The sequence below is a fragment of the Drosophila ananassae genome, chromosome 2R (assembly GCF_017639315.1).
Source record: "Drosophila ananassae strain 14024-0371.13 chromosome 2R, ASM1763931v2, whole genome shotgun sequence".
NCBI classification, from domain to species: domain Eukaryota; kingdom Metazoa; phylum Arthropoda; class Insecta; order Diptera; family Drosophilidae; genus Drosophila; species Drosophila ananassae.
This window is the reverse complement of record NC_057928.1, coordinates 13,229,657-13,252,853: the sequence shown is the minus strand read 5'-3', so window position 1 is coordinate 13,252,853 and position 23,197 is coordinate 13,229,657. Positions and strand designations below refer to the sequence as shown.

At 43.4% G+C, this 23,197-nt stretch overlaps 7 protein-coding genes across 8 annotated transcripts in view; 1 reads left to right on the top strand and 6 right to left on the bottom strand.

Annotated features, from left to right (window-relative positions):
- Positions 1-9,726, bottom strand: part of LOC6506579 (four and a half LIM domains protein 2) — a 54,411-nt gene extending 44,685 nt beyond the window's left edge. Inside the window, exons 1-2 of the mRNA XM_014909330.3 lie at positions 9,639-9,726; positions 8,107-8,328 (exon numbers count right to left, since the gene is read on the bottom strand). Of these exons, the coding sequence (XP_014764816.1) occupies positions 8,107-8,190 (84 nt within the window). The 5' untranslated portion in view covers positions 8,191-8,328; positions 9,639-9,726. The remainder of the gene's footprint in view (positions 1-8,106; positions 8,329-9,638) is intronic.
- Positions 9,727-10,232: 506 nt separating this feature from the next.
- LOC6506577 (coiled-coil domain-containing protein 22 homolog) lies at positions 10,233-12,179 on the bottom strand. The gene has a single exon (XM_001957578.4). It carries the CDS (start codon positions 12,079-12,081, stop codon positions 10,411-10,413), a length of 1,671 nt encoding a protein of 556 aa, XP_001957614.1. The 5' UTR covers positions 12,082-12,179; the 3' UTR covers positions 10,233-10,410.
- A 98-nt stretch (positions 12,180-12,277) lies between these two features.
- Positions 12,278-13,322, bottom strand: LOC6506576 (probable palmitoyltransferase ZDHHC24). Of its 2 annotated transcripts, none has more exons than XM_014909329.3 (2): positions 12,893-13,322; positions 12,278-12,834 (listed from the first exon to the last, which is right to left on the bottom strand). In XM_014909329.3, the coding sequence occupies exons 1-2, from the start codon at positions 13,235-13,237 to the stop codon at positions 12,796-12,798; spliced, it is 384 nt and encodes a 127-aa protein (XP_014764815.1). In that variant the 5' UTR covers positions 13,238-13,322; the 3' UTR covers positions 12,278-12,795. The 2 variants fall into 2 exon arrangements, with proteins under 2 accessions (XP_014764815.1, XP_001957615.2); XM_001957579.4 differs by having other exon boundaries at positions 12,278-12,839; positions 12,893-13,320.
- A 257-nt stretch (positions 13,323-13,579) lies between these two features.
- On the top strand, positions 13,580-23,193 carry LOC6493369 (opsin Rh4). Its single transcript, XM_001957580.3, has 2 exons — positions 13,580-14,221; positions 22,487-23,193. The coding sequence occupies exons 1-2, from the start codon at positions 13,630-13,632 to the stop codon at positions 23,035-23,037; spliced, it is 1,143 nt and encodes a 380-aa protein (XP_001957616.1). The 5' UTR covers positions 13,580-13,629; the 3' UTR covers positions 23,038-23,193.
- LOC6506575 (probable protein S-acyltransferase 12) lies at positions 14,355-15,428 on the bottom strand. The gene is made up of 2 exons (XM_001957581.4): positions 15,022-15,428; positions 14,355-14,967 (listed from the first exon to the last, which is right to left on the bottom strand). The coding sequence occupies exons 1-2, from the start codon at positions 15,424-15,426 to the stop codon at positions 14,407-14,409; spliced, it is 966 nt and encodes a 321-aa protein (XP_001957617.2). The 5' UTR covers positions 15,427-15,428; the 3' UTR covers positions 14,355-14,406.
- Positions 15,563-16,961, bottom strand: LOC6506573 (probable E3 ubiquitin-protein ligase sinah). The gene is made up of 2 exons (XM_044714563.1): positions 16,471-16,961; positions 15,563-16,410 (listed from the first exon to the last, which is right to left on the bottom strand). The coding sequence occupies exons 1-2, from the start codon at positions 16,728-16,730 to the stop codon at positions 15,744-15,746; spliced, it is 927 nt and encodes a 308-aa protein (XP_044570498.1). The 5' UTR covers positions 16,731-16,961; the 3' UTR covers positions 15,563-15,743.
- LOC6506572 (E3 ubiquitin-protein ligase sina) lies at positions 17,419-22,141 on the bottom strand. Its single transcript, XM_001957583.4, has 2 exons — positions 21,370-22,141; positions 17,419-19,811 (listed from the first exon to the last, which is right to left on the bottom strand). The coding sequence occupies exon 2, from the start codon at positions 19,688-19,690 to the stop codon at positions 18,722-18,724; it is 969 nt and encodes a 322-aa protein (XP_001957619.1). The 5' UTR covers positions 19,691-19,811; positions 21,370-22,141; the 3' UTR covers positions 17,419-18,721.
- Positions 23,194-23,197: the final 4 nt, after the last annotated feature.

Here is a 23,197-nt window from a genome sequence, read left to right as displayed (position 1 = left end):
GAGTTTTGATGACGAAGACAGTGACCGGCTGGTCGTCTCTTTGTTTGGTCTAATGAGTGATTCGAAAAGATTCAAGAGGGGGAACAGAGGTGTGATGTCGTGTGATGTCGGGGGGCTCTGGGGTTTTTTTTCCCCCGATTTTTGTTCACTTTTTTGTGGCATTTTGATTTGTTTCGCTTCCGATTCCGCGGTGCTCAAAAGCGCTTTATGCGAGTCATTAGATCGTATCTCCATATCTGTGTATCTGTGAGATTCGAGTGCCGACACAGTTGTTGATGGCTGTTGGAAGTGAAGTTGAAAGCCGCTTTGAAAAACTCCGCAGCCGCAGCTACAGCTACAGCTGCCTGACAATTAAAGGCTGCATATTTTAAGAAAATAGACACACACGTGTTTTTATTCGATGGCATTTAAGAGCCCTGCTGCAGTTCGGCAATCCCAGTTGACTCGTAAATCTCTGGGTGAATTACATTTGCCTATTTTTCAATTGTAATCTTCTTTAATTTGAAATTCAGGTTCTGGCTCCCCAGGTCCCCCAGTTGGGGCTTGCCTACTTTTAGGCTCAGTTCTCGGCCAAGAGCAGCTGCTGCCCGAAAGTAGGCAGCCCCTGTGTGTTTCGGCCACCTTGTGGGCATATAAATATAAACGTATGTACATAAATAATTAAGCAGCACGTGCCCATGTGTGCGGATTAAATCTTTGTTAAATTCTGAATGGCATAATGAGGGTATTATGTTTATTGATTTTATTGAAGCAATTTAGAAGTGATTTAAGCCTAATGGAAATTATAAAGACATAGGCAGGAGGATAACTTTAAAAGTATTTAAACCATTTAACACCAAAATGAATTCCATCAAGACTAGCCAGAATAACTCTTCACCTTTCCACCTACTCTATTATTTCATTTAATTGTTAAATCATTCAGCCTGTAGCCTTTAGAAAATACATTCGACTGTTTAACAAAAATATACACTGGTACTGGGGCAATCTAAAATCACAGCGGGATACGAGGAAACGAAGAACCCCGACTTTGGCTGGGGGCTGGGGGAAAGTTCACGCCATTCGCAGAATCATGAGCCAGCAACTTCCATACACAAACACTTTTCAGCAGCAGAGGCAGCAGCAGCAGCATCTGCAGGCGAGAAAATAAAGAAACCGAAGACTTTGCCACATGCTGCATGCCACAAGCACACTGTCGTGGCCACCAAATTGGGTGCCACCCCCAGGCTTCAGGCTCAGAGCAGGAGAAATATTGCTGCGCCAAAATGTTTATTGTGAAGAGATTAATAAAATATGTATAACTGGAAATTGGAACGGTTTTGAGTTCAGAGAGCCGGAAAAAAATTCAAACTTCAATGAATATTCAATTTGTAGAAAATGTTACTCATACGACCCGTTGTCTCTGCAAAAAAAACAGGGATTGTGAATTAATCATTTAAAGTGTGTTCCTTGGGGGATGGCTTTGTTCTAAACATAAACATCAAAGGAACTATATTTAAGGATTGAGGTAGGCCGGCAGATGGACTACAGAGACTCGGACCATTTTTAATATTTATGGCTCGTGTGCGAAATAAATCACTTGAAGAGAAAAAAGTCTGTGGCGTGGAGTGAAGAAAGCCAAATGATATATCTTCCAGTCGCTTGAGTATCATATCAAATGGAACAAATGCTCATTGCTCATTGAATCGGCATTTAGGTGTACATTTTAATGTTTATTGAATAAAGATGAGAGGCCCACATCCCATCTTTTTATGCAATTTTTAAAAATATTTACTTTTCTTATAAGGGGGCCTGCCCTTGATAACAAAATCAATATTGGAATATGTAATGAGCACTCCACACAGAAGACACAATTCCGGCTGGGCCAACTGCATTGTGTGCCAAGTATCAAGTATAGAGACCCATATATCTGCTGGGCTATACGACCTACCATTTAGAATTTATCAGCTATTAAGTCATGCACAAACAGAGATAAGAGGGAGGCTCCCAAAGTATTCAAAGTGATATCTCTCATATTTGGTCTTGGAGGACTGTTAGCTATTCAATACTGTAGAGTCCACCCTCGTCCTCACTCTCATCACCCAATGACAGCTGTTCGGGGCCCAATGCCAGCTACAATAAAATCCAAAAAAACATATAACACACAAAAAAAAATGGCAACAATCCCCGAGCTGGGTAACAGCCACAAATAAGCCAAATTATGGGTGGGTGTTGAAATTGAAAATTGTGAGTTGCGGATTGTGTATCGTTGGCGAGCGTACGGCTATTGTGTATTTATGTGCACATTTAGCACAATTAAAAATTAACACACACATGGGGGTCCCGTCGTCATCTCGTCGTCGATCGCCCTGAGCACACTGAGCTGGATATAGAAGATCGTAAATGGAGATCGAGGGAGGGCATATATAATACATATAAGCCGACATATATAAACGATACAGAACGATGTCTTGGTCAAATGCCGGCTCTTAAGGAAGTGGGCGAGCGTGTTTTTACAGTTATAGAGCACACACAGCTGCTCCAATCGGCTGCCTACCTATTTACTTATAACGAGAATGGGGCTTACCCCCACACGGAGGGGGGCAGCAGCATCACCCGGCAGTACCAACAACAAAGAATAAACGTGACCGGTTGCCGGCAGGCCGAGAGACCAAGAGACCGCGGCTCAAGATATGGCCCAGAGGAGAAGATGAGGGAAAATAGACCATTAAGAGTATGAGTACGAGAACGAGTACGAGTAGAAGGGGCCTGGACCATCCAATACTCACATTCAACATTCAGACACACTCATGAATGCCAACACATGCCAGCCGAGCCAGACAGCAGGGGTCATGATAATAGCAACAAGGTAAAGATCTGTTTTGAAAAGATTTGTAAACTTTTCAAGATTTTATACGGAAGTATAGAAAACTTAAGAAAATAAATACATTTTGTTTAGCAGTACTTTTATTCAAATGATTCAGTTTTAATATCAAATTGATTGATTCATTTGAACTTTATGATTTATGGGTAGATTCATTTCTCATGAAAACATGATCTAGAAATGTATTAGTTTGTACTTTTATTTATATTAATATTAGTAGTCATAAGTCATCTTAATAAATCATTCAAACCACCATTCAAGGATGCAAAACCGCATAAAGACTCACAAGAATGAGTGGCCACTAAAGGTCTGAATCGAACATCTTCTGAGGGATAGTTTCCCAGGATTATAAACATCTAATCCAATCCCCTCATTAAGTTTAACAAAAAACAAACATAAAACCATAAAAATAAACCCAAATCGCAGCTAGTTTTTTAGCCAAAAGTGTGCTAAATAGGTGCCAAGTGGAAGCACGCATGACGCGAGCTTTGCGAAACTCTACGGCAGGCCGTGTGGAAGGTGGCAAGGCCTGTGGCACAAGGGGGCAGGTGGCACGGCCCCATGACTGTTTTATTTGAAAATTTTTGGAGAAAGGCCACATGGCACGAAGCCGAAGGAGAAGTGGCCGAAAACGGCAACTGCAGTGGCACTGCCCGGAGGTGCCGGAGCAGCCGGAGGAGGAGGAATGTGTTGGAGTCAAAACGCTAAACGATGACGTAGAGCCTTATTTTTGGGCAACGAATGGAGAAGGAGGTTTTCTTAACTCACTTATTCGAGCTTGTAGCATTAAAGAGCTGGATGCATTCTTGTCCGTGGAACATATCGTTTTGAGGAATTTTAACAAAATATCATTTTGGCCGGCCATCCCAGTAGGTGACGAAGCACATCCTTGCTTATACAAATATTTATATTTAATTCTGCTCATAAAAAATTGTCATAAATTTCCTAATCATAACACTTTGATCTTATTTGATTTATAGAATTTAAATTTGGATATTTTATTACTTGACTTTTATTTTAACCTTCCTGTTGATCTCTTAATTAATTGGCTTTGTTTCTTAGAAGGAAAGAAAAGAAATAAAAAAACCTCATTCTGGGATTCTGGGAGACTTGCTTCAATTGAAGGGGCTCCTCAATTTCCGATCTGCGCGTGTTGCCCTCGATGACGTCATCCAGTTAAAAAAACCAACAATAAAAAACCCAGAACCGTGCAAAAAATCCACAAAAAATAACAATATTGACTTTCAGCTTGAGGAGAGCTTAAGATTCGTTGACGAGATTTGAAGAGAAACAGCGTCGGCTCAAAGCCATTTATATTCAAAAACGCTCAGAACTGGATTTTTGGCGGGGTGTGAAATGTTGACTGGCGCGAATGATTAGCAGAAATTAAATCTAAACAACCTGACAAATAATAAACATATCACAAAGAACACATCTAATGCAAATTGGGGTTACCGCAGTTCAAAGCCGAAAGAGAATCCGCAGAAGATCACAGGCACAGAAACCAGGCAAGTATTTAGCATTAAAGTAATTTGAATAGAACGCTTGTAGTTGAGCCAAAATTTATGACAAAATTATATCTGAATGGAGGAATATTCTAAAAATAGGCAAACGAGGAGAGCGTAAACTTTTTGTGTTAATAACGTTTTCGCCAGCTGTTCCAAAATAAACGAATTAAAGTCCAAATCAATTAAATTAATAACAACAGAATGGAAAAAGCGACAAGGGCCCCCCTCCGAAAAATGATGAAGACAAACAGAAACAGGAGCAGCACCTTCAGGAGGTGGCAGGTCGGTGATGATGAGTCCACCATCCCCCTGGCTATCCGCTGGAGGTGGAGCAGAGTGAGGCCCTAAAAGTAGAAGCCTAGAAGCGATAGCGTGCCAGCATTCCATTGCGCAAACACCGCGCCATGTGATATGGCACTGGCCACATGGCCATCTAGCCTTATAGACACCCTAGCTACCTAGTCACTGGACCACCTGGCCCATCCCTTTGCCACCCCGTGTGTTTTTTGGAAAGGTGTGCAAGATGATATCCGCACCCACACTTCTGTAGCTCCAAACGCCGTTCCACCATTCACTGGGCATATCTATGAACCGTCCAACTAACACGCCCCTGGGAAATATAACAAAGGCACGCAACAATCTACGGAAGAGCCAAAAACGGACACCGGAATTCGACACGCCCCAAAAACGTGAAGGAGGAGGGAGGTCTATAGAGGGCGCCAAAAAAAGCAAATTAACGAGCTACCATCCAGAATTCAAAAATTTCAAAATACGTTGCGAGGGGGAGGCTTCAGGGTACATCATTTGAAGCCATTTGCCCGCAAATTGTCAGGCAATGAAAACTAATAATGCAATTAAAAAGTTGACAAAGTTGTCAACTGTAAGTCGGCAGTTAAAGCCACTTACCAGTTACCTCTTACCAGTTGCCAGTTGCCAGTTAGCCAGTTACTGACTGTCAGTCAGACCGTTTTGGTCGTAGCTCAGCCAAGTGCAAGGTTGTTTTTTTAAAACGCAAAATAATGGCAAGCGTCGCGTCTCCAAATGCAAATACATAGCCACTTATATGCACATACGACGCTATATACTATATACTATATACTATATAGATTCATGGTCTGGCATTTGGAAGCCGCAGAATGACTGCCTCGGATTTCACAGTGTCAAAAAAATGAAGCGGAACCGAAAGCAGATAGAGCTCGGAAGACCCACAAGATTTGAGCACAAAGTTTCAAAAGTATTTCGAGTTTAAATTTCATTTGCCATTAAAACTTTATAGCATATATTTTAGACTAATTATGGATTATAATAATCAACTAATTACAGTATCTTATTAAGCAGATATCTCCATAGATCGAAACCCTAAAAGCCACAAAGTATTCTTGTTTATTGACTTGTTCAGATATCGATCACTAATATGACAGCTATAGACTAAGGCAGTTGTAATCCGACACGGAATGTAAATACTATTAAAATGCAAATACATATTCCTGCTTTTTGGACTGAGTCATAAGTTTTAGATTTTGTTACTGATTTAAACAGGATCTGAGGCACCATCAGTGGGCCATAAATTAACTCACCACCATAAAGATTGTCATCAAACAAAGCAATTATAATTAAAATTCGTCACCTTCCAGAGCAATTATGGCAGGAGCCTGAGCGATTTAAGATATAACAGTCTTCCAATTAATTTAAATTTAAGAAAATTCTATCCTTTTTTTGTTTGGAGTGTAGAGGAGACAAAGAAGGGCATCTCTTGAAGGAAGAAAAGGAGGTGGGCTGTCAACATGATGATGCACCATGATGAGTCAGAATCAGAATCCGTTGAGGAAATTCCTTAATCTCGCCCTGAAAAATGTAAAGCCCGAAGAGACTCCACCGGCTAATGAAACGATTATGCTGGCCTTAGCTTATTATAATTATGAGCGGCTTATTACGCTTGTGTGGGCTTCGAGGGGTAGCTCCAATCCAGATTCGGATGAAGAATCTTGCCGGCGATGATCTCATCGATTGCATCAGATTTCGCACGGTTTGTTGTTTTATGTGGCGCGCAATTTTTGTTCTCATTTTCGTATTCTCCGGCTTATGGCGCTTTTAATGTTCCAAAGACATATGCAGAATATTCAAAATTAGCCGTTGGCACGCCAACCAGCGCTATCAACCGAGCTTTTTTAAGGCGGGCCGGGCCAATAACGAACTGGCCGAAATATAAAGTTTTGGGCTTCATGGCCAATGCCATGAATTCGTTGCATTGGACGCTTGAGTGACAATCGTTGACAGGCCAGATAAAAAGCGAAATACCTGAACATAGGAGCATGAGACATATAAATGCCTCCAACTCCCGCGCACAGGTAGCCTCCAATGAGGCTCTCCAATCGGGGTGGGGGAAAAAAAATCACGGCGTGTGCAGCAAATTGATTGATCTTACACACAATCCTACACTTTGTGTGTGTCGCCGACTGTGGCGAATCAATCAATTGACAAAAATTGAGCAAAACAACACACAAAAATAAAGTAATGCTGCTGATTGCTTCGAATGGAGTCTCTTAATTTGGCTCAATTCCTTTCCCCCAACATCTTGACATCTCCATTGGAAGCCGAGGAATTCTTGGGCGTTGTCTGGCGACAGCTTTTGTGCGATCCAGATACAGGCCATAAATAATGAGATTTGCATATGAATTTGTAACTGTTCGGTGTCTATTAATATCGCCATACATCAAGCTCCGTTGCCTCAAATGCTAATGATCGTCTAAATCCAGTTTAGAGCCCTCCCGTAATGGGGCTTCGTCGTCCACCGACCGACCCACTTCACACTGACCTCTCATTAAGCCCGCGAATGAATTTCGAATTTGAATTTGTTATTGCAGCAAGTGTTTTCAGTTCTCGGTATTTGTTTTTTTTTTGCATTTCAAGTGGTTCCAGTGACGTCAACCTCCAGTGAAGAATGATAATCAAAAGCGCTCTTCGATGGCCAATACCCCAAAAGTCATTTTATGGCCCTCTAATAAAATATTGCCAGCAAATATTACCCAGATTTTGATCGAAGGCCGCTTAAGCAAGCCAATATTTAAATTTAAACCACAACACCTTTTCAATTCGGCGGAAAAGTACACATCTCATAGTGATTTATTAGACGTAGAACTGAAATCTTCCGCCCGAAACCCAAAAAATAACGCGGTAGAGTAACTCAGAAGCGAGTACAGCGATTATGGATTGCCAGCCGATATCTTATCATCGAAATTTCCGCGCATTACGTAGGCCATGGCCACAACTCGATGTGATTAGTCAGAGCCAAGAATAAAAGCGAGCAAACCCGACCGATCGAGACCAGGTCGGAAACAGATCGAGGTAAAAAGGTGATGGGGTAACGGAAGCCATAATATAGGGACCAGGTGGGAGAGATTACGACAGAGGTCCAGGGAATCTGCGATGACAGCGATATTTATTCGCCGAACACTGATCTGTATATAGACCCCGATCGGGATCGAGTACATATATTTTATTGTAGAAACGCACAAGAAAACAAACAAAAGCGCTATTGGGAAAAGAAAAAGAAAACTTTAAGGCCAAAATGTTTATGTTTTTCTTTCTTGGCATCAGAACATTTGGTCGATTAAAAGAAACAGGAAGTTTAGCCAATATCAAATGGGGATGGGGGTCTCCTACTAATAGATAGCACTTGTAAGTACTCAACAATCTATCTATCTAACTATCTATCTATCTAAGTATCTAGCCACTTACCTTCTCGGCAAACTCCTCCCGGGGACGCCGCGAAATAGTTGGCGTGGCACTCATGGTAAGTTCCTTGGTCGGCGATGGTGTCATTTTTTTAATAGTTATCTCTCTCCTATCGTTGTTTATTAAATTTAAAAAACTCACTGGGAACTGTATTTCGTATTGCTTTTGGTTGCACTATGAATTTTAAGGTTTCTACTTCTTTGCTTTTTCGATTGGCTTTGCCGGCTGCGAAGCAAATTAAATTTATTATTATATTTTATCAGTTGGCTATGTTTTCTTGGCTTTTTTTTAGGTCTATAAACAAATTATTGCGTTGCCGTTGAAAAATGTTGCTAACGTGAAACTGTTTTTGCCACTTTAGTTTTGTTTTTGCTTTTCATTAATTGCCGGTTGGGGCGTTGGTGTTTGTACAGTGGATACCTGAAGTGGCCCGAAGTCTAGGGAGGCCAAGAGGCCCTAACTTTAAAATATATACTACTAAACTAAGCCATGGAAAAAGTATATTTTCTATAATAGTATAGAGTAGCTAGTATAGCCACAAATCAACTTTTAATAATTCTTCCATAAATAGCAAAAATAAGCGATTAGTTTAATTGAAATTTATGAGATATTAAAGATATGCAAATATAGAAGCTAGAAGCCCCCCAGCGTGGGCGCTGTAACCGATATCCACTGTATATTTTGCCATGTTGCCGGTTGCGATGGCTATACTCCCAATTACAGTTACAATTTCAAATCGCTAATGAGTCTGGAAGTTGGATCGTATGCAAAGAATGTTGTCATTTTGTTATTTTTAGCCCACAACGTCACAGAAAGGTGAACCGGAACGCTCCCAAAGTCGGTGTGGTTGTTGCTGCCAGTTGCTGCCACCACCACCGATGTTGCTGGCTTTTGTGGAACGTTGATTATTGACCCCGAGCGGGTGAAAGATGAACAGGCACCAGCGGAGCAAAGCCGGCCGGCTAAATACAATCGATTAATTGGCTTTTTTCTATTGATATTTCTTGTAATTTGTTTTAGTTTTTATCAGCCTTTCGCTTTGGGAGAGAGAGCGACCTTCACAGATTGCAATTCTAATTGGAATTCAATTATGGCCCTGCGGCTACCCGAAGAAGAAGCAACAGTTTGTTGAAGGAGTCGCCACACACACACACAAATACACACTGGCACGGATACAGATACTCGTACTCAAAGATACAGAGATACTTGGCTCACACGCACACCGGTTTTAAACTTGTTATCGGTAAACCAAAAACTAAAAACTCAAAACTCAAACTCAAAACTCTAGGCCGGCTCCCCAAGAAACGAGTTCTGGAATAGCACCACCACCACCACCACCACCATCAGCAAGACCATCAGCACCACCAAGCCGCACTCAAGTGTTTTATTTTGAAACGCATGCTTTTTTTCCCCCCCCCCCATCCAACTATTTCACATGTGTAATTTGAGTTTATTTTTATTTCTTAGACTTTAGTTTTTTTGTTTCAACCGCCAGGAGCAAAATAACAGTGAGACACACACTCGACCCTTTTTACTTTAAATTAAAAACAAACGAAAGTAAATCAACGAAAACGAAACGGAAACCCGAACGAGCGCCACACCGCCGACGCGATTCAGTTCCAAAAGCGTACTGACTGGGTTGTTGATAATATCACTGGGGGTCGACCGTCCACGTAGGTGACGAACAGCTCCCGTAGTTGCATTTTTTGTTAATTATATTCCAGGGGTCTAACCTTGGGTCTAGTCTAATCGAATCCCATCTAATATGAGCAAGTTTAGATACCTTAATTACGTTTCTCATTATACATATTAAAATATTAGCTTTCTTTGGATAAAAAATTATATAATTATGATATATTGTATACAACTTTTTTGTGCTTTTTTGAAAACTTAAGACCCTAATATTCCAGCCTACAATATTTTCACATTATACCCCATTTTCTCCAAGTGTTTCAAGTAGTTGGAGCCTTCAGTTCGCTCCAAACACATTCGGTCTGTCGAACAAGGTTGGAGCAATACGCAACATGTTCGCAGCAGTGGGGCTATAAGAACCAAAAAATTCAAACTTTCGCGGTTAAAATATCATTTAAATATTTAGTAATTAAATAAATATAAACATAGTACTGAAATATATTTTCCATTAACTTTAATGTAATTTAACATTTGTATTTAAATAAATGCTAGTTAATGCTGTCATAAAGGCAACCAATCGAGGAAAACCGTCACCTTTGGCTACTAAAGTAAACGCTACGCGTGCAAGGATTCCTTTATTGCAATTGGCACTGGTACACATGAGCTTCCAAGCATCTAACTACCGCGGTTCGCCTGCTCCACGGCCTGGATCTGGGCCTGAAGCTCTTGGATGTGCTGCTCGAACTTCTGGATGTCGCCCGTAATCTGCTGAAGGCTGGTCAGCACATTCTTCAGCTTCTCCGCATCGATTTGGACTTCCAGCTCCCGAATCTGCTTGGTGACATTCCCGGTGAGCGAAACACATTCCACCAGCTCACTGCAATTGGAATGCAGCTGGGCCAGCAGTTTGTAGGCCCTCTTGGCATGGAGATCGTGCTTGGCGCTCTGGAAGAGCAGGTCGTCCGTATAATTGAACTGTCGCTGCAGCTGGGCTCCCACCACATTCAGTTGTTTCTGAAGCTGTCGCGTATCGTCGAGAACTTTGAAGATATCCGCTCTCTGCTTCCGGATGTTGCCAATAAATTCGTGTATCCTGCGAGTGTATTCCTTGCGAGGCGCAAGAGATTGGCTGGAGTTTCTGAGGGCGGCATTGAGTTCGTTGTGCAGCTGAGTCTTTTCTTGGAGCTCCTTTTCCAACTGTTCTATATTGCTGCGGATGCCCTGGACATGCTGGGCTTCCTTGGCGGACTTCAGAGTCTCGAGGTTTTCCAGAAGCGGCTTCCTATATTCCTGCCACTGCTGAGTGAGTGTTTGTCTTTTCGCCTGAGTGGACTTGAGTAAGGCCTCCAGTTTGGCGATGTTCTCCTCGGGATCCGCCAAAACCAAAGAGGCCCGTTCGTGGGCTTTTAGCAGAGGTTGGATGCGGTTTATTTCCTCGGCAGCCTTACTCTCCCGAAGCTTAAGGGCACTCAAGGCAGCTGCATGAGACTTGCGCTCCGCCAACAGGGTTTCGCATTGTATTTGAAGCTCTTGGACTTGATTGCTCAGCTCCTGGGTAGGGTCAACATCCTCCACGTCGCTAGAAGATTTCTCTGGATGGCTCTTACTGGGATTCAGTATGGGCGTGGGCTCTTCACTATCCACAAACAAAAGATCCGAGTCCTGCAATTCACGACCCCACCGATCCAGTTCGTTTTTGTGCAGCACCGAAGCGATGAGATCCACCGAGCTGGAGGCAGTCTGCTGGAAGAGATTCGGTGCCAGCTGGTCGAAGTATTGCTGCTCCTCCTTGGTCCGCTTCTCGGGATCGGCGGACGGAACACTGAGATTTACGTGTGGCCGGAATTCAATGCAAAGGCTGCTGCAACCCATGGACTTTCTGTTTCCCACGGACCGGGCGAATTGCGGCACCCAGGGTGTCTTCAACTGGGTAGTCAGCTCCTTGCGGATGCGACGCTGCAGCAGCTCACGGTGGCTGAGGGATTGCTGTTTCCCGGTTCCCTCCTCTTTTTCCAGGCGCTCGCGAGGCAGTTGCTCAATCAGATACATCAGCAACCGTCGCAGCTCTACGGCATTGGGATAAAGGAATGTCTGGTAGCCGATGTCGCCCCTGTAGCCACATTCCTTGCAGCCCTCCGCCAGGGAGCTGGCTACTCCGAACCGCTGGGCCATGGCTCCTCCAGGCAAAGAACGGGGCAGCTCCAGTTCTGGACGAATCTCGGACAGGCAGCCGGAAACTGCACGAACCACCTGTTCCGGGGTAAACTCCGATAACTCCTCCGTGGGATCGATGCCGGGGTCCACCTGGTTCAGCTGGTGCATAATTATTTTGTCCACTTCGTCCATGGTTGGATTATTTTGATGGTTCGTTTATTTTGGATATTTATTTTCGCATTTTGCAGTGTGCCCAGAGCACCGCGTAAAGAAAATACTCCATTCAGCTGAGTGTTGATTTGCTTGGCAGCACTGGCGATTTAAAATCACTTTTTAAATGTTCTTAAATTAAATAAAATCTAAAATAAACAATATAACTAATATTGTGAAGTATACAAGCATTAGCAGAATTTTATTTATAAGAGTTTGGTGGGTAAGGTCTTAGTTTTCCAACGGGTTCCGTCTAATGGCAAAGGACTTTGGACGACAGGAGACAAAAAAGTCCAATACCATCGTTTTCCCAATATTATCCTTATGTTTTCCAAAACGCCCAGATTGTAAACACTTTCGGAACTTTTGTGAAAAGTAGCATTTGCGAGAATCAACGCGACTTGGTAACCCAACATTATAACTGGCGCCACAAAAGCGAAAACATTAATCAGGACTATCAAGTCCATCCAGATGCTCCAGTTATCCCAATCCAGTCCATAATCAATGGCCATGAATATATTCAACGTAAACCTAACTTGCAGGAAGGCTAAAGAGTTGTTCTCCGTGAAAAGGTAGAAATAATTAGTTGCCAATGCTATGGCAGTGCCCAATGTCATGTAGAAGTTGAACCAGAAGAAGTACCTTTGGTTCTTCAATCCGACACAGGTGGCGGTGAAGATGCAGTGATGGTCTCGCCTAAGAATGCAGCATCGGCACAGTTTGCAGTGCCAGGATCTGGGCTATTATGGAAAACATAGTTTATATAATAAAGAACTTATTTGGAAGGTATTACCGGGACCAGCATCTTGCACAAGTCACAGCGATGCCACAATCTCGCCTCTTCTGGCTTCGGAGATCTCTGCTCCTGCGTCAGACCATCCACGGAAGTATCTGTGCAATAGACGGCCAAAAGGTTCGCAAAGATATTGTAGCTTATGTACACGGCCAGCATCCAGTAGATCTTGTAGGCCAGGCTCTCAGCTCCGAACATGGTGGGCACCACAAATAGCATTTCCGTTAAAACCAGAAACATGGTGCACCCAATGACTATGGCGATTGCAAACGGATGGGCTATGGCCACGAAGAGTCTGGGAGACCGATCCGCATAAAATTTACAAGAGTCCACCACAAAACACATTTTCTAGATATTACAAAATATAAATAGTTTTCTACTTAAATGTGTTCAGTATTCTAACAAAGAATTCAATGAAGTGTTTCCAAAAAAGACTCTATTTAAAATGTATAAGTATGTAAACTGTGCCCCTGACATTTGGCGTCTTAACGTCATTATCATCTGACCACCGACCTGTGACCCTTTTGACTGTGATTGAGTGAAAATTCGCTGATATTATTTTATTGCACGCCGGGCAGAAAATCGACTTTGCCGGCACGCAACCACAAAGCCTAATTGAATTTGTCCAACACCTGGAACGGCGTATAAATAAAGAAATGGATTGAGGGGCAACAGTTCAGCCCTGTGGTCTGGGGTATCCGATTCGAGTCGGGTATATCCGTGTCGGGTTAGCCGAAATGGAGCCGCTGTGCAACGCTAGCGAACCGCCTTTACGGCCGGAGGCGCGAATGTCCTCCGGCAACGGCGAACTGCAGTTACTCGGCTGGAACGTGCCACCCGATCAAATCCAGTACATTCCGGAGCACTGGCTGACCCAATTGGAGCCACCGGCCTCCATGCACTACATGCTGGGCGTCTTCTACATCTTCCTGTTCTGCGCCTCCACTTGCGGCAATGGCATGGTCATCTGGATCTTCAGCACCTCCAAGTCCCTAAGGACACCCTCCAACATGTTCGTCCTCAACCTGGCCGTCTTCGATCTGATCATGTGCCTGAAGGCTCCGATCTTCATCTACAACAGTTTCCACAGGGGCTTCGCCTTGGGCAATACCTGGTGCCAGATATTCGCCTCCATTGGCTCCTACTCTGGGATTGGAGCGGGCATGACCAACGCCGCCATTGGATACGATCGGTACAATGTGATCACCAAGCCCATGAACCGGAATATGACATTCACCAAGGCCGTTATAATGAACATTATCATCTGGCTCTACTGCACTCCGTGGGTTGTCCTGCCGCTGACTCAGTTCTGGGATAGATTTGTGCCAGGTGAGTGGGGGAGGCTATCTATCTAATCTATACCTTTATCATATCTTCGGGAATACCTGTCATATATATCACAGGGGGTTGGCCATATCTTTTATAAAAAACATCCAATCTTTAAGACCAACTTTTCATCCAATCTTTCTTTTAAACATTTATTAAACCAGAATATTTATGGAATTTTTAGGATTCTAAACTTCAGACTCCATAACTTTAGAATCGAGATTTGTTTTCCAAATAGTTCCATCATGTTGCAAAGTACTCTTCAGGTTGGGCGCCAAAAAAGTCCAGAACCCGCGCTTTCCCAAAACAAGCTGGAAGGTTTTCCGAGTTCCCAGATGGTATTGGCGCTTATACTTGGGCATAAAGTCACCCTTTATATATGTGGTCATGAGTTGGCACACGAAACCACCGCCCGTGGCCGCCGCAACCAGTACGCTCAAGAAGTAAAGCAAATCCAGGAAGTTGTCCAAGTGTTCTATGTTTTCTAGGCTCTTAACAGGAGTCTTCTTTGGAAGCAGGAACTCGGGGTGGACGAAAGCCCTTGCATAATAGTTAAGAAAGGACCTTTTGTTCACCACAATGGCGGTGAAGTTGGTGACCATCACCAAGAAACTGCCAAAGGCCAGGTAGAAGGTGAACCAGAAAAAGTACCTATGATTGTTGTGTCCGATGCAGGATGCTGTTAGGATGCAGTGGTGATCTCGTTTCAGGATACAGACATTACAAAGCTTGCAGTGCCAGCTCCTAGGCTGTGGGAGAAGAGGAATATACAAAGTTTCTCCAATATATAGTATTCCTATTACCGGCACCATCTTCTTGCATTTGTAACAGAAGTGCCACATATGCTCCTCATGGGGTTTGGGATTCTGTCGCTCCTTGGGGAGACTCCCCACCGAGGTGTCCGTGAAATGGGCAGCCAACAAATTGGCAATGATGTTGTAGGCAATAAAAAGGCTCAACAACCAGAGTAGGAAGTAAATCACACTTCCAGTGCTGATGATCTGGGGTACCACGTAGAGCATTTCCGCGAAAAGGAAAAACTTGGTTCCTGCCAGGACAAGAGCGACGGATGGCACGTGGGTTAAAAACACGAATCTCCGAGGATTTCGATTTAGATATCTTTTAAAAAAGGGCACCAAAAAACACATTATGATAAAATATATGTAGTTTTGTATAGACTTGTACTGTGGGGTGTATTGTAGTGACATATATTTCTATAATATAGAACAGTTTTTAAAAAGAAAGAGTTGATTTTTTTCGAAAGGATCATAGGTTTTTGAGAGTCTATCTATCTTGAGAGAAGAACTATCATAGATATCTTCCATATTATGATATAACAAACACTTTACTACTAAGGATTTATATTTCCAAATTGACAGACCCCACGAGTTACGTACAATATATTTTTATGGGATTATATGGGCACACATAGCTGAAGGGCAGTTTACCAGGTCGGCGTGAAGTTGGGCATAGCCATAGTTGGTCTGCATCCAAGGGTCAGCGGGATGGCTCCAAGGCTCCTCAACTAGCTCTCGCCAGCTTCCTGAGCCTTGCGGATGACCACGTTCAGCGCCAGGTTACCCTCCTCGGAGAACAGTTCCACGGTTGACTTGTTGAGGACCAAGAAGTCGGCGTTGGTGAACGACACGAAGCTCTCGCGAATAGAGCGGGGCTTGGACTGCCAGCGCAGGGTGCGATTGTTGGCCTCCAGCGAGATGTTGTAGACGAATTCGGCGGCATCCCGCATTGTGCCGATCATCCGGCAGGCGGCAAAGTACTGCTGACAGCCCTCGCCCAAGTGAATCTTCTCCAGCGAGAGTAGGAAGTGGCGGCCATGACAAGATTGCACCATTGTCCAATCGAGCGCACCCTCGAGATTCACATTTGTGGCCAGGAAGATGATATCGTTGCCCTCCATGGTGATCACGTTCTCGTGAGTACTAACCAGATGCTGGTAAACATCCTTCAGTGGACCCTGCCAAACGCACTTGTCGTCCGGATAGGGACAGAAGTACGGGCGGAATTCGCAGTCCTCCTCGTGATTCTTTTTGTCAGCATACGAGAGCCGGATGCGGCAACCGCAGTGTGAATGTTTGCACGGAAAGATCAGCTTGGACGCCACCTTCTCCATGGCCAGATTCCGGATATTGCTCATTGAGACCCGGCAGACGGGGCATACGGAGAGCTTGTGCCTGCAAGAGGAGCAGATGAGGTGCCCGCGGGCGCACTGCATGATCGGCGGCATCATGTACCCAAAGCACACCGGGCACTCGAGCAGCGAGACAAGGAACTCACTGATGGCCCCGTCACGGGGCCTTATGGCCTGACTGGGATTGGCTCCTTCCTGCCCGTGGTCCTGCGATGGTGGCGGCAGCTGTTCACCGGCGGCTGCCGGATCCGGTGACCCTGGCATGGGGCAGCATACATCATCTGGCTTCCGGATCGGTGATGCCGTTGGATCTCCACTGTTCAGGCTGGCCAGTTCCGGGGCTGATTGACCGCGTGAGAGCATTCTCCTTTTGTCGTGGTCTGGTGGTCTAAAGATAAAGAATTTCGCGGTTCCCAAGATGTATTATAGTCTGATTTAGGGGTCGGAACTATAAGAATTTTGAATATATATATATATTTTTTTTGTTTTTTTTTTTTTTTTGTTTAAATATTTTGAACACTGAGAATTTCGTTCTGGGTTTAAAAGCAGAAGAGGGATAGATCGGAACTGAGAAGTTGTCTAGATATCTGGCTCTCAAAAAGTGATTGGCAGAAAGAAGCCTACTAAAGGATATATTTTAGATCTATTTGAGGCCTACAATTTCAAAACATATATTATATATTAAAAGAGAGAAAAGTATTTAAACCAAAACTTGAATACATTTAATTTAATTGTTTAGTTGATGTGGCATATTGGACTTGTTTTAAGTTCTAAGATTAGTATTAAGTATTTTTATTAAGATTCTCTTAATATTCTGAGTGGAAGTGTTAGTGTGTTTTGTTTAAAATAATATTAGAACTTTTAGGTAATTTCAGGCAATGACACTAAAATGTAGGATGGCTTATATGATTTTTAAAAGATATAATATGTGTTAAGAAATTATTAAAATAAATCCCAAGCAGATATTACCTCATTATCTGTTTGAAAACATGATCCATTTAAGCACTACTCTTTCCCCTTTCTTCCCCAAAAATTAATAAAAAAATTAACATTTATTTTTTACTTTTACTAATCACGTTTATTTCACTTCAGTAGTTTGTGTGTGTGAGTGATCTCGTATGGTAGTGGCGCGGTAAATCGGCGCATTAAAAGCTAATTACGGTGCAGATGCTTTAAAATCATTTTTCATCCATTTTCGATTGGGAGCCGGAAACGGGCAGATAGAAGTCGAAAGAAACCAAAACATATATAAGTCTGGGGGGGCTGGGGGATATCGTCTAAACTAGGTGGAAATTTAAACATTAACATTGCTTTTCGTACGATTGAAGATGGGGATTGGGGCTTAGGAGGGAGTGTCTTTTTCTTTTATAATTGGCGAACAAAAAAATGATTTCTTATTATTTCTGTGATGGTTTGGCTGCTGCAACTCTCAATCAAACAACTCTCGAGTTATTACAGATTATATAGCTATCAAATATGATGTTTCTTTGTGGTTTCGCATTTGTTGCTATTGTTATTTGTTATTTGTTGTGTGTTTTTTGTTAATTTCGTTAAACTGCTCGTTTACTTATTACCATTTACAAGTATTGTATAAAATAATTTACATTAACTAAACTAGGATTTTCAGTGTTCGAGTTCGAGTGTGTCCTCCTTCTATGTAGTGTAGTGTAGTGGATAGTGGATAGTGGGTAGTGGGTGGTGGCAGGCAGCTCTGCTCCAGGTGTGTGTATGTGTGTGGCCCGCCGCAATCGGCTTACAAACTAAATTGAACTAAAGCAGAACCCCACGAGCCAAACAGAAACAAAAAAAACTAAACACAAAATATAGTATAGGGATGAAAAACTCAAGTCCTAGATCTAAAGTACCAATCGAACCGTTTAGACATACAAACATACAGGCCCGATGTCGATTTTCCCAACTGAAGATTATCGCGGAAAGTGTGCCAATAATTCAATTAATTAAAAGACAAATAATTATTACAACCTTTGGGATCATACAGTAGTTCTCACATAGAACACAGAACTAACATCTTCACAAAGACATAAAAACCAAAAGATTTCACTTCCCCTCAGATGTGAAAATCGGTATCGGGCCTGATATTTCCATAGATATATACACATATGCATGTACGTGGCTATTAGAATGGAGAATCATTTTTATAAAACAACTCTGCACAACTATTTCTGTCTTCTCACATTCATTCCTCAAGAGTTAAACGCCTCAAGAACAGGGAGGAACAGGGAACAGGGAACAGGGGGGCTATAGGCTATAGGCTATAAACTATATGCATATATATATATGTATCGGAAAAGTAAACAAAAAAAAGTAAGAACTCGGCGAATTGACAGTGCGCTTTAGACCAGGGAGATGGTCACGTTGATGCCCAGGTTGCCATTATCGGCGAAAAGTTGCGCAATCGACGTGTCGAACACCAGACAGTCCGAGTTATGGATCGCAGAGGCCACGCCCTCGTGTATGGAACGCGGCATGGCCTCCCAGGTTAGCCGCCGCCTGTTTCCGTTTAGTTCCAGACGATACACAAAGTTCTCCGCCTCCTTGCGCGATCCAATCAGCTGGACAATGGCAAAGAACTGCTGGTGGCCGTCGTACTTCTCCTGCTTCTCCAAAACGAGCATAAAATGATGGCCGAAACAGGACTGCATCATCACCCAGTCAACGGCGCCGGGCAGGTTGATGTCAGTGGCCAGGAACACAATATCCTCGCCCTGCAGCGTTGTGATGCTCTTGTGGGACATCATTAGGTGCTGCATGACTAGGTCGAGCGGTCCCTGCCACTTGCAGCTGGCACCTGGGCAGGGACAGAGATATGGCCGGCATTCGCACGTCTCCTCGTGCTCCGTTTTCTCCGTATATACCAGTGACGCAGTGCATCCATAGCCGGAGTGCTTGCACGGAAATTTAACATTGGAGGCTACCTTTTCCATTGCCAAATTCCGGATATTCGCCAGCGGGCCACGGCAGGTGGGACAGCAGGTGAGCTTTGAGCGGCAGGAGACGCACACCAGGTGCCCGCTAGAGCATTGTAGAATGGGGGGCAGTACATAGTCGAAGCACACGGGGCACTCGAACAGTGATGTCAGATCGGCGGACATGCCGGCATCACCGCCGCCGGCGGACGACAGCGATGAGCTGGATGACGAGGATGTGTTTGCCGATGATGTGTTACCAGCGCTCGATGTTCCTGTCGAACTGCTCGTATTGGTGGCCACACCAGTGGCTCCAACTCCGACTCCGGCTCCGGCTCCTGCTGCTACGGCTGCTGCTGTCGGTTCGCGGCGTTTCGGATTGATTTTATTGGACATCGGGAGGGCTCTAGCTGCGGCACGAATGTGTCTACAATTCCTCTGGTCCTGGTCCTGGTCCTGTTTTCCTGCAATCCTCGCCAGATTCAGGGTCGGTTCTCCAGCAGTTGTGCGCGTCTAGCTGCAATTATAGAGAGAGTGTGGAGGTTTAGAGTCTGGTATTTGGATAGTATTCTTAGGGAAAGGCTCTCTGGATATTCTAGATTCTAAAATATTTGTGCGTTTGTCGCTCTAATTGGAGTCGGAACTTGCTGTTATACGTTGTAGGTCTGTCAGACTCTAGTCCGATGACGAATAAATCGAGGCACCTCCAACTACAAGCTCTCCAGTGACGGATGAACATGCTCCTCCGTATAAAAGCCACCGCAATTAATCATGCCCTGACCTTCACCTTGCCGCGGATTCCCAATTGTTGTCATTACCCACAAAAAAAAGACAAGAAAACACGCACTGTATGGCTTTTTGGGAATTGCATTTAAAGCAATTATTTAAAGCGGAACGGTATCGAACTAGAGTTGGACTCACAGCCCAGAGCCGTCCGTAGGAGGCCATCGTCACGTCTCCGGGCCGAAACCCTCTTGGTGGCACGTGTGGAGCGGAACGAAGCAAATATGTTGGCTCTTATCAGCAAGAGCTGACGAATCCCTCGTTGATGGACGGCCATTAGGGACGACGACCCGTTGGGTGGGTGTAAGCGGAGGGGGAGTGGCAGGGGGAGTGGGAGTGGGATGGATGTTGGTGCTGTTGTAATGGGTGTGGTTGCCAGCGGTGTCCACGTCGGACACAATGGGCACACATGGATATGTGGGCTATATGAGGGTAGGCACTGCCTAGTAGCAGGCAGTCACCAGGCCCCAGACCGTTTATGCGCCAATTTTCATGACTTTTTAGATTCTCAGAAAAAAGTTGAAAATATTATCTTGAAAACTGAGTAATGGTTGGGACTTATCAGGTTAGTAATTATTTTTTGTTTATTGTATAGACTATAGAGAGACTCTAGAGAAATATATTATTTTAAAAGTGACGCATCGGTTCACTATCCGAATTTAAATTCCTCACTTATCTACTCTTTTCTCGCAATTGAATGAAAATCAGGTTGAAGCCAGTGGTTGCGAAACAAGCCAGTATATATTATCTTGCAAAATGAAAGTTACCAGGCAGAGGGGGGCGAGGGGGGAGGAGAAAATTGGCAACACATGCAAGTCGTCATAAAAGCATGATTTTCACAAAAACTCAACCCGCATAAACGTTAGGGCACGCAATGAAATGCGCGTAACGTAACGTAACCTCTGCAGTGGCTGGGAGGAGGAGTGGGGGATGGAGGGGTGTCCAACACACACACACACACACATGGACTAGCACACATAATTAACAGTTCGTTTACGCTGCGTACCGTACGTATTAAAAAAAATAAAATAAAGTTAAAAAAAAAAGAAAAACATTCATATGCAGACTGTGGGTAAAATGGTAATTGCCGCCACAAAAGTCATAGCCATGAATATAATTAACTTTTTTTTCCACCAATGAGTTGCAAAATAAAATAGAAAACGTAAGTTGCAGACCAGAGCGATAGTTATAGTTATAGTTAGTATAAACAAAAACAACAACAAATCAAAATATAATATGTATAAATTTGTATGTAAATATGTAACTATGTACATAATGCGATGTAAACTTACATGGCAGGCTGCCTCCAAGAAATGCCGTTTATTTTATTTTCCTTTTTTTTTTATCAGTCAGCCTTTATGACCACACTCACACACACACGCATGCAGGCCAACATATATATATATGTGTGTGTGGGTATATATCCTCTGCAAGTTCCGTTGGATACGGTTTTTGTTGCTGTTTTTTTGTTGTTGTTTTTTTCTTTACTATAAATCAATGCAGGTGGTTTTTCAACTGCACGCACACTGGGAAAATGGAAAACTGTTTTGATTGCTTTTCGCCTTTTGGTTCACCTTGCACCAAACTCGAAATTCAGGCGTGAGCTAATTTCATTTGGCGTTTTTTTTTTTTTTTATCTCATTTTCTTCTACGCGCACACATCCATTGAAAATATGTACATTTTCAGCTCTGGCTGATGTTGTTGCTGCGCTGTTTTTCGCTTTTCCGTAGCTGTGCGTTTATTTTTGCTTTTGTTGCTGCCTGCACGAAAATATACCATTTGCATTTACACACAGCGAACACTTTTCCGTCGCGTGTGTTCTTTTTTTTTTTTTTACATATATTGCGTATACTACGTTTTCCGGCCGCTGTGCTGCCTTGTTGCGTTATTGCACTTGCACTCGCGCGTTGTGGAATCAGTCTTTTTCGGCATTACATATTAGGTGTGATGTCTACAGTTGTTAGAGACTTAATTAATTAATTAATTTACTAAGTTTCTTCTTCTATGTCCGCGTCGGTCAGTGTTAGAGATGCAACGACAATCGATTGTATGTCGATAGATCTGTCTTATCGCTCAGTGTTGGGAAGCACTTTTTTTTCAATAAGTAAACTCAGTCATTCAAATGAGTTAAAATAAATACAGGAAAAAGTGGAAAGAATCGCTTTATTCACGAAATGCGAGGCTAAAGTGCCTCCGCCGCGAAAAATTTTCTTTTGTAATAAATCGTTGTACATATAATGCATAGATTGACTTCTTTTATCGTTATCGGTTCGCGATTGCAAAGGCCACACTGCATCTTAAGGCGCGCATTTTGAATTTAAAAGCCTAAAATTCAAAAATTTATTGTCGCTTTGATTTAATACTAACTTTTATAATATAATAATACTAACTTTTTTCTTTTGTTTCAGAGGGCTACCTTACCTCCTGTTCTTTTGACTATTTGTCGGACAACTTTGATACTCGGCTGTTTGTGGGCACTATATTCTTCTTCAGCTTCGTGTGCCCCACGTTGATGATCCTGTACTACTACTCGCAGATTGTGGGCCACGTCTTTGGCCACGAGAAAGCATTGAGGGAGCAGGCCAAGAAAATGAATGTGGAGTCGCTGCGCTCCAACGTAGACAAGAGCAAGAAGGCGGCGGAGATCCGCGTGGCCAAGACAGCCATTACCATCTGCTTCCTGTTCTTCGTATCCTGGACGCCCTACGGCGTAATGTCTCTAATTGGGGCATTTGGGGATAAGAGCCTGCTCACTCCAGGTGCTACCATGATCCCGGCCTGCACCTGCAAGCTGGTGGCCTGCATAGACCCCTTCGTCTATGCGATAAGTCATCCAAGATACCGCATGGAGCTCCAGAAGCGTTGCCCCTGGCTGGGAGTACACGAGAAGTCCGGAGGAGAATCGTCCTCCGCCCAGTCCACCACCACGCAGGAGCAACAACAGACCACAGCCGCCTAGACCAATGGACATCGATGCTTGGACTCTATTGACTTCGTAATACAAAAGCCGCGGGAAACTATAAAATATGAAACGAAAAGCGAATGAATTTCTTATGATTTGTAGGTGCATATTTTTTGTTAATCAATAAATAGAATATTATGGCAGACAAAGTAATCAG